General features: G+C 35.1%; 1 protein-coding gene across 1 annotated transcript; it reads left to right on the top strand.

The window, feature by feature from the left end:
* Nucleotides 1-4,655: 4,655 nt before the first annotated feature.
* On the top strand, nt 4,656-5,698 carry LOC102881264 (olfactory receptor 10A2). The gene has a single exon (XM_006907561.1). It carries the CDS (start codon nt 4,679-4,681, stop codon nt 5,630-5,632), a length of 954 nt encoding a protein of 317 aa, XP_006907623.1. The 5' UTR covers nt 4,656-4,678; the 3' UTR covers nt 5,633-5,698.
* The last annotated feature ends 4,782 nt before the right edge of the window (nt 5,699-10,480 follow it).

The raw sequence follows: 10,480 nt of genomic DNA, 5'->3' as shown, positions 1-10,480 counted from the left end.
AAATGAATAACTTTTATTTAGACTTTTTGCATCTATATTCTCAAGTGAGGTTATTCCATTGAGATTTTTACATGTGCTACATTTTCAAATTCTGAAAAAACTATGTTATTGTCATAATTACATATTATAAATAATTTCATTAACATTTTTTAAAATTAATATTTGCATGATGTATTTTTTCTAATTTTACTTTCAAACTACCTATGTAATTATGTTTGCTGTGAGTTTCTTGTAAACAACATATAGTTGGGTCATATTTTTTAACCCATTTTGCCAATCTCTGTCCTTTAATTATGCATTTAGAACATTTGTATTTAATGTAATTATAGATATGTTAGAGTAGAGCTTAAGTGTCATTTTATTTTTTTCTGTTTTCTCTTTCATTTCTCTGCTTTCTTTTTCTTTCTTTTCTTTAAGTTACTCGAACATTTTTATTATTCCATTTCAATTTATCTGTAGTGCTTTTGAATATATCTCTGTGTATAATTTTTTAGTGACTACTGTAGGTATTATTACATTATATATACATAACTTATCTCAGTCTACCAATGTGGTCATTTTACCAGTTTAAGTACATTATAGAAAACTTACCTTCCTTTATAGTCCTTTGCCTCCCCTGTTTATAATTCTCTTAAATATTTCTACTACATTTGTTTAGAACCATATTAGACAGTGTTATAAATTTGCTTCAATTACTAATCATAACTTAGAAAACTTAAAAGGGGAACAAAAGTCAATTTTTATCTACTCATATTTTTGGTTACTATTTTACCAGGACATTTTGAGTACGAATTATTATGAGACTCTGAAGTTTCTTTGGGCCTTCTGTTTTAGCTGGCTTTCTTTAACATTGCCCTTGCACAGGAAGGAGATAGGAGCACCACCTCATTACTGCCAGGTGGTGGGCTTCATTATTACTTTGCAGGGAGGAAAGTCCTGGCTCCCTACTAGGTCTTCTCTAATACCACCCCAGCAGATGCTTTGGAGAACTTATTACAGTTGCTGATGGTAGAAGTCTAAGTTTCCCACTCAGATTTTGCTGCTGTGAGTTGGGGTCAGGCCACAGTTTTTTATTTAGTGTTTAGCTGAAGGTAGATGAGTTATTGTCTAGAAGTCTTTCAAGCCTGGCTCTTTCTGGGTCCTTTGGCTGATGAGAGTAGGCTTTTTCTTCAAGATTTTTTTTTTCTGTGCCTCTTGGCATTTCAATGTTGCTCGCATCTTTAGCTCCAAGTCTGGGATATATGAGGCAAAAAGAAAACCCAGCAAACTAATCACCACAATCTTGGATTCTAAGGTACCTAACTGGTCTACCTTCTCCCCTCCATCATTCAGAATCTTACATTTTTTTCATATACAATGTCTAGAGTTTTTAGTTATACTTAGTGGGAAGAATAAGGAAAAATATATCTACTCCATCTTCCTAGAAACAGAAGTTCTCTGGTTTAATTTTTCCTTTGTAGTTGGGCTAGAGTTTTTTAAATGTTTTGTTTTGCTTTCATTATTTTCTAGGCTGGTTACCAAATAGAATTCTTCTCTATCCTCAAAATGAAAAAAAATCTTTTCATTAATATAAAGATAAATGTTTGTGTGAATTATTTTAAAAAATTTATTTTGTATTTAGGGATTCTTTCAATTCAAAAAGTCATGTCTTCCTTTAGCTCAGAGATGTTTATTCTTTCCTTGGTACTTCTTTAAATATTGTCTTTCTTCCCTCCCTTTTGTTATGTCATTCTGGAACTGCTATTTATTTGATTTTATTTCCTATATTTTACTTCACTTTCTCCTCATTATTTTTATCTTTTCATAATTTTTTTCAGTAATTTGAGGATAATTTCTCAATTTGTATGCTAATCCACTAATTCAGTTTTCTTAAGTTTCTAGCAATGTGTTCCACAGCTTTTACTACAGTAATGATGACCCTCCGCCACTACCTCAGGTGGCCTTTTCTGACCAAAGACTGTAATTTTCATGACTACTTATTTAATATTCAATATCATATAGGGCTTTGCTGAGAGTTCATATTGAAAACAATTCATTGTCTTTTTAGTTTCTTCCAGCCTCTTTTTTTGAGAAGGGCAGTAACTGTTCCGATGTCCTTATATTCATCCCATTAATCTAAACTATTGTATCTTAATATCTTCCAAGACTTTTTCTGTTTGCTTATTCTGAAAGACAAATTTGTCTTGTCTTGTAATGATAGTGGAGACTTTCTAATTGAGAATCTCTGTTTGCTGCATCATTGATCCTTTTTTTAAAAATTTGTATTTGTATTTGCTTTTTTGAAGTTGGGCTCAAGATTGTAGGCATGGCTTTATTCAATTTTTTTGTGCTTTAGAGAAAACTTAGATCAGTCTGATCACTATTGTTTGGTAAGAATGATTTTATTTTCCTGCATAGATTTTTTGGAGTTTTACATATAACCTCGAAATTCAAATCATTCATCATGAGCTGACTAATATTAGCCTTTCTACTGCTTGAAAATGGATCGTAAGTGAAAAAAATACCAAAGAGTAAGTATACCATCTGGTCTTCTTGATCCCAGGTATTCAGCTTTGATCCTTCCCTGTTCCCATCCTATTCCATCCATTCTCACAACAATGTCAGAGTGATCTTTCTATATGGCATATATGACAAGGTCACTCCGCGGCTTCAAATATTCAGGTGTCTCTCTTTATAGAATAAAGTTCAAATTCCTTCCCACAGAAGTCTATTGTTATAACATACCCAAAACAATGACCATGTCCTTGTTTTTCTTTCACTTTGTGTCAATTCTGGTTAATGCTGCTCCTAATGTTTTTGTTTTTGTTTTTGTTTTTAAGTTAGTATTTTTCTTACAATAGTTCCCTAGCCATATCCAATTGTTTTATTTATTTATTCCAGCCTCTTGGCCATTTTCCAACTTCATCTCATAATTTCTCCATTAGAATTTAATATTCTAGATTACCAAGATATCAAGAAAAGAAGAGCTTCTTGATTATCAGTTGCAAATTAGAAACAAATATCAGAAAATGGGGAACCAGTTGAGTCTTAAGAACTCCTGAACATTTTTTTCCAGTTTTATTAAGATATAATTGACATATATCACTGTATAAGTTTAAGGTATACAGGATAGTGGTTTGACTTACATATATTGCAAAATGATTACCTCAATAAGTTTAGGTAGCATTCATCATCTCGTACAGATACAACAGAAAGAAATATTAAAAAAATTTTGTTTGTCATGATAATTCTTAGGATTTATTCTTTATCTCCCAGTTATTTGAGAAATAATTGATGTACATCACTATAAGTTTAAGGCATACAACATAATGGTTTGAGTTACATATATTGTGCAATGATTACCACAATATAGTTTGTTAACATCTATAATCTCATATCAATACAATAAAAAGAAAAAAATTTTTCTCTTTGTGATAAAAACTCTTAGGATCTACTCTTAACAACTTACCTGTATCTCACAGAGCATTATTAACTATAGTTACCATGTTCTACATTATATCTCTGGTACTTATTGGAAACTGGAAATTTATACTTTTGACCACTTTCCCCCTACCACCACCCTCCATCTCTGGTAACCACAAATCTAATCTCTTTTTCTATGAGTTTGCTTTGTTTTTTTTTTGTTTTTTGTTTTGTTTGTTTTTCTGTTTTGTTTGTTTGTTTGTTTTATAGATTATACAGTATTTCTCTTTTTCTGTCTGATTTATGTCACGTAGCATAATGCCCTCAAGGTCCATCCGTGTTGTTGCAAATGGAAGGATTTCTTTATTTTCTGTGGCTGAATAATATTCCAGTCGTACATGTATCACAACTTTTTTAGCTATTCATATGTCAGTGGACACTTAGGTTGTTTCTACCTCCTGGACAGGCTGATGTTAATAATGTTGATTCTCACAGTTCTTCTTCCCTCTATCTTCATAGTGATTTTTCAGAAATCCCAATTCTAATTCTCTTAAGCATTAATGAGTTAGTCCTCAGGTCAAGGCAGACCAGTCTAATGAAGCACAGTTCAGTAGAACTCAGGGGATTTTGGAATCCAACAGATGTGGTTTGGATTCCAGATCTGCCACTTTAACTGCTGTTCCTTAACTTCTCTGGGTTCAGTTTCTTTACATATTAAATTTTCATATAAAAGGACAAAATATGTGCATATGTGAACTATCCTTAATGCTAGCCCTGTCAGGCAAGAAAGATTTATGAAGAGTAGAAAAGTTACTAGATACATTATTCTGTATTATGATTATAAATATATTTCTAAGGTTTGCTAAATTCACACACATATGTGCTCTTTAATGAAATCATGAACACAAGGCTTGCTTTTCAAAAGTTTAGATGTTTTCAGGAATATCACTGTCTCCCAATGTGGGTTCTTTGGTGATCCCTTCAGAGACACATGGTTCTGCATTGGCATGACCTTTCAGTATATGTTAATGTGCATATAGGGAAATATCAACTCCTCCAAAAACTCACCCAGGCCCATCTCAGAGCATAAGCCCTAGCCATACTTCTTTGTATCTTTATTCTTAGACACCACAAGGCCCTTTCTCTTCCACCTGAGATCCTGACCCTGCCTCTTTCTCTGAGACTAAGAAGGAATCTGAATAACAAATCTAGAATCTGACTCTTCCAATCAAGAATTTCTCTCCATAACCACAGCTGGAGATTTATTCCTATATCTATGGCTGGAGGAAACTGGACAAGAGTAAGTGAGTTTATCCTTGTGAGCTTCTCTTCCCTACCTACTGAAATACAGTTGTTACTCTTCCTGATATTTCTAATCATCTACCTGGTCACCCTGATGGGAAACAGCCTCATTATTCTGGTTACCTTGGCTGACCCCATTCTGCACAGTCCCATGTACTTCTTCCTCAGGAACTTGTCTTTCTTGGAGATTGGCTTCAACCTAGTCATTGTGCCTAAAATGCTGGGGACCCTGCTTGCCCGGGACACAATCATCTCCTTCCCTGGCTGTGTCACGCAGATGTATTTCTTATTCTTTTTTGGGGTTGCTGAATGCTTCCTCCTGGCCACCATGGCATACGACCGCTATGTAGCCATCTGCAGTCCCTTGCACTACCCTGTCATCATGAACCAAAGGACACGTGCCAAACTGGCTGTTGCCTCCTGGTTTCCAGGCTTTCCCGTAGCTACTGTGCAGACCACGTGGCTCTTCAGCTTTCCATTCTGTGACACCAACAAGGTGAACCATTTCTTCTGTGACAGCCCACCTGTGCTGAGGCTGGTCTGTGCAGACACAACACTGTTTGAGATCTATGCGATCATTGGGACCATTCTGGTTGTCATGATACCCTGCTTGCTGATCCTGTGTTCCTATTCTCACATTGCTGCTGCCATTCTCAGGATTCCATCAGCTAAAGGGAAGCAAAAAGCCTTCTCTACTTGCTCATCTCACCTCCTTGTTGTCTCCCTTTTCTATGTATCTTTAAGCCTCACCTACTTCCGGCCTAAGTCCAACTACTCTCCTGAGAACAAGAAGCTGCTATCATTGTCTTACACTGTTGTGACTCCCATGTTAAACCCCATCATCTACAGCCTGAGAAATAATGAGGTGAAGAATGCCCTCAGCCGGACTTTCCGCAAGGCCATAGGCCTTAGAAACTGTATCCCATAGACATTAAGAGATAAGACTAAAGTTTATTGACTAGGGAACAATCTAATTTATATTTGAGATTCTTCTCTGCCTTGCTTCATATCTCCATTGGGATGAAACCCAACTGCTGAAATGACTACTGGAACTCAGTAGACAGAAAACAGTGTAGAGGTAGTTTAGACCTATCAAAGTAAGTCCAGATATTTACATTCCTGTGTCCACATTGTAATCAGTATGAAACTGATTGTAATCTTAACTTAAGTACACACATAGTAAAACAGGGAAAAACCATTCAAAAATCCTCTTGTCACTTTCTCTTTCTTTGAGAAAATCTGTGAATCAGATAGAACCCTATGTTTCCTCCTAAAGCATAACTATCCTCCATTTCAGTTCTCCTGCCCTTTAGGTAGTGTTAGTTCTTTAAAGCTCACTGATATGTAGTATAGATATAGGAAAGTGGATCAATAAACCTCATACATATATCTTTATAAGCCCAATAATCATTTGCTTTGTCACTCTGTTTTTCACAAAATGAATGACTTTAGCTTCCATGAGATCTTTCTCTATGTCATATTCAATTTTTATGCTTGTTGAAGTGATATAATAAATTTCACTCATGATGCTACTTTCATCAAAGTTAATTCCAATATAACTCTTCTTTAACCACAAAAAAATTCTCATTCTTTTTATAACTTCACAGTACTTTATTTTGTAAATTAATATAGTTTATTTGAATCTTTAATGATTACAAATCATACTAAAAGAATAGCTTTGTGAATATGCCTTTTTATATTTCAGCCAGTATATCTGACAGATGATGGAAATCTAGAAATTGGATTTCTTGGGAAAAAGGAAAACACACATTTAATGTTGATACATATTGTCATATTTCCCTCCATAGTGATTGTACCATTTTGCACTTGCACCAGCTTATTTCCCCACATCCAAGTCAATAACATTTGTCATCACACATTTGGAATTTTGCTTATATAATAGTTAAAAAAACTGAATTAAATTTTAATGGTAATGAAATAAATTTCAAAGAATATAGCAGAAATAGGTGAGTAAATCAGAGAAAAGGGATGCGTTTCATTCAGACTTCTGAGTTCATAATTTAGATGATTAGTAGTTGGCGATATCTTGGTATCCTATTTTCTCCAATTGAAAGGTTCGTTTTCCTTTATTTTAGCCAATTCCATCTCATCTTTCAAGGTCCCCCTGTGATCTCTCAAGCAGCATAAATTATTCTCTCCTATGTGCATCTATTCCAAGTTTATCAGTAGATAACTTAAAATGTGTACATACTATGCTTTATTTTTACATGTTTATCTTCCAAAGTATCTATAAAACTTTGAAAATGAGAGCTGCACAGTGTTTCTGTTTCAATATAACACAGGCATTCCTAAGAATCGTGTGTTATGCAAAACTCTGCACTAAAAATACTATGGGGAAATAGGGTTAAGACAGACCACTCAAAATATACACAAATGTGAAGCCAGAGAGTTAGCAGAAACAATACTTGGTACCTGGAGAGACAACATAGACTGCCCAGGCATGCAGCTCAGTGAGGCTGGAGGTTGCCACAGTAGATGTTTAACATGCACAGAATGAAAGTGACAGTAATACTTTACTTGAAACAAGGGTATATGGTGCTGCGACAATGCAGATGGCTGTGATATTCTGAACCAGTGGCTCAGCCCCCTAGATGGTCATGGGAGTCACTGCCACTTTCCAGGAGCCAAAAGCTGCACAAAGCAAGAGGTGCCTCTCTCTGGGATAGAGCCTCAGGTACAGACACAATTTCAACACTTTCTTAAAAACAGTTATGAAGGCTTCTGGCCAAGGCCTAAGGACATTTACTTCAGTGTTGTAGGTTATCACTTTAGTCTATCTAGTCTGGTTTGCTTTACCAAATAAAAACTTTCATATTACCAAAAAAAAATCATTCTCCAGTTTCTCAGCAGTATATGAAAAATGAATAAATGTATAGGTAATCCCTGAGAAATGGTGACTTGAAGGAGAGTGGTATCAGTAGAAAGTGATTCTAAATAATTGTTGGAACAAGAGTTGATATGACTTGATGATGGATTGCATGTGGGCAAAAACAGTGCTGAAGAGAGGTGGGTTGATTCTAGAACAAGACCAATTTCTGGTAGAGGATTAGTGTTCTGAAAGTCTGGAGGAGATCTATGAAAGAGATATGAAAGTGATAATATCCCAAAAAAGTAAAGCCGAAAGCTTTTTCCTTCATATCCTTGTTTTGAATCCCCTTTTACCTGTTAGGAACATCTACTCCAAATCTTCAATAACTGATCATGCCTTGGGACCAAAAACTTTTATTATAGGCCACATTCTCCCAGAATCAGATATGGAGCTCAGGATTCAAGTGCAAATGAGTTATTAGAAAGAAACCATTAAACGAGTGGGGAAAGTAGAGTAGGAATGAAGAAGAAACTAAGTAAAAAATGTAATTTCTGGGGAAATCCCAGATACCACCTGAGCCAGCAAGGAACTACAGAGCATAAACAAAGCCCAGAGTTTGTCCTGCTTCAGGTCATAGGAAATAGGTTTTTATACTCCGAAATCAGTCATCCATTAGCTGTAGTGAACCATGGGGTAGGGAAGGGGGAGGATTAATATTCCCAGGCACCTCTGTCTCTGGAGAGGGTCTCTAGCGCCCAGGAGCATTCTTCTGAAGGTCAGAACATTGAAAAATGACCATTAAAGAAATGATCACCAAAACCCTAAATCTAGAATTCAACTCAGCATATGATGTTTTTTCCAAGTTCAACATCTACCAACAGTGTGAGTTGCTGTTACATCTACTTTTTTCCAGATGTGTACAGTAGTTCTCCCTAATCTTTGGTTTTGCTTTCCATGCTTTCACTTACCTGTTGTCCACTGCACTCAGAAAATATTAAATAGAAAATTCCAAATATCAATAATTCATAAGTTTTAAATTGCACACCATTCTGAGTGATGTGGTAAAATCTTATGCCATTCCACCTGGGATGTTAATTATCTCTTTGTCCAGTGTATCTATGTTGTATGGGCTACACACCCATAGTTACTTAGTAGCCCTGTTGGTTATCAGGTTGACTGTCGTGGTATCACAGTGCTTGCGTTCAAGTAACCATTATTTTACTTAGTAATGGTTCCAAAGTGTAAGAATAGTGGTGCTGGAAATTCAAGTATGCCAAAGAAAAACCATAAACTGCATGTATGTATGTATGTATGTATGTATGTATAGGAAAAAACAATATATATAGGGTTTAGTACTATTGGAAATGTCAGGCATCCACTGGGAGTCTTGGAACATATCTCCCATGGATAAGGGGGCACTACTATAATTTAAACACACAAATATTCAAGTTTATGTCCCAAGAATATGCATTAACTATCAGAAACTATATAGTCAAACACATAAGTATGAAATAAATATTACCTTATTTAAGTCATCATTTTCAAGCTATCTTTTATTTTTCACAATAGATTCAGAACTGTCTATCATTATATAGAGCAGTGGCAGTGTTTTTTTCTTCATCTCCCACTTTTACAGGGCATCCCTTTGGGATTCCTGAGACTAAAAAAATAGCTCATAGTGATTGATTTACCTCTTAAAATCTTTTTGCTAAACAATCCAAAAACATGGCTAAAACTTTGGGGTTGCTATGCACAATTAATTCATTAAATTATTATTCAAGTCTCTCATACTCATAGTTATGTCCACGGAAATGAAAAATAGTGGTGCTGTTTCTGCAGCTACATCAATTCCTTCTAGTTACATATTATCACAGTTGCAATTTTACATTTTTATATGGTTCTTTGATGTTTGTCTTCCCCTTTATATTCTATGTTCCACAAGGCCAGGGATAATGTCTGTTAAATTTGCTACTGAAATCTCAGTGCCTGGTTTATGTTAGGCATCCACTAAATATTTGTTGAACGACTAAAGAAACATCCAAAGTGGATCTTATGTATTTGTTCATTGGCCAATTGTCCTCTTCCAAATGCTAGTAAGCAGGACTGGGAAAGAAGGAGAGAATAAGAGGAAGGACGGGAGAGAGAAGTCATGTAGATGTTTCTGCTCTTCCATTATCTTTGGCTGTAATCCCAAATACAGGTGGGTGCCAACAGGGATTTAGATTATGTACTAAACAAAGAAATGGGTTATCAAGGGGGACAATATATAGCTATTCTTTTTTTATCCACTGAGTCATCTCCCTATTATCACTTTTGTTGTAAATGTGGAGGCCTTCCCTAGAGCAAAGTGCAAGATGAATGTGCCATTTTAATCAATCAAAATGAAAAATCTCAAAATGGAAATCAAAATGGAAAGTTGTGTAGGTGGAAGATGTGCCAGGAGATCAGTATTTTAAATACATCTTGGCCAAAAATTCAAGCACATATGTGCAGGCACCATGCTAGATAAGAAGCAAACAATAATGAACCAGTTAGATACAGTGACTGCTTTCAGTTAGAAATATCCAATCAAATAACTGTTTTGCTAAAGATGGTCACACATATGGTGATGGACATAAATTTGACTTTGGATGGTGAACACACAAAGCAATATACGTATGATGTATTATTGAATCATACACTTGAAACCTGTATAATTTTATGAACCATTGTCACCTCCAATAAATTTAATTTTAAAAATGGTTCTAAAATTCATAGACCTAATTTACAGAGCTTTAGGTAAGCAAATGGACAGAAAATATTAGCCATTTTTAAATTATTTAATAAAATAATAAAATTATTTTAATAAATCTATTTTGGAAGAACTGTAAGAAATGTTCGGCTATGCATTAGAGTCTTTGCATGAAGCCATAATCAAATGAAGGACATTTTATCTCAAACAATGGA

Source organism: Pteropus alecto, unplaced genomic scaffold, assembly GCF_000325575.1.
Source record: "Pteropus alecto unplaced genomic scaffold, ASM32557v1 scaffold402, whole genome shotgun sequence".
NCBI lineage: Eukaryota > Metazoa > Chordata > Mammalia > Chiroptera > Pteropodidae > Pteropus > Pteropus alecto.
The sequence above is the reverse complement of the archived record's forward strand: the minus strand, read 5'-3'. Positions and strand labels throughout refer to the sequence as shown.

What these genes read in the sequence shown, in the direction of transcription:
- LOC102881264 (XM_006907561.1), top strand. Translation starts at nt 4,679, where the DNA reads ATGGCTGGAGGAAACTGGACAAGAGTAAGTGAGTTTATCCTTGTGAGC.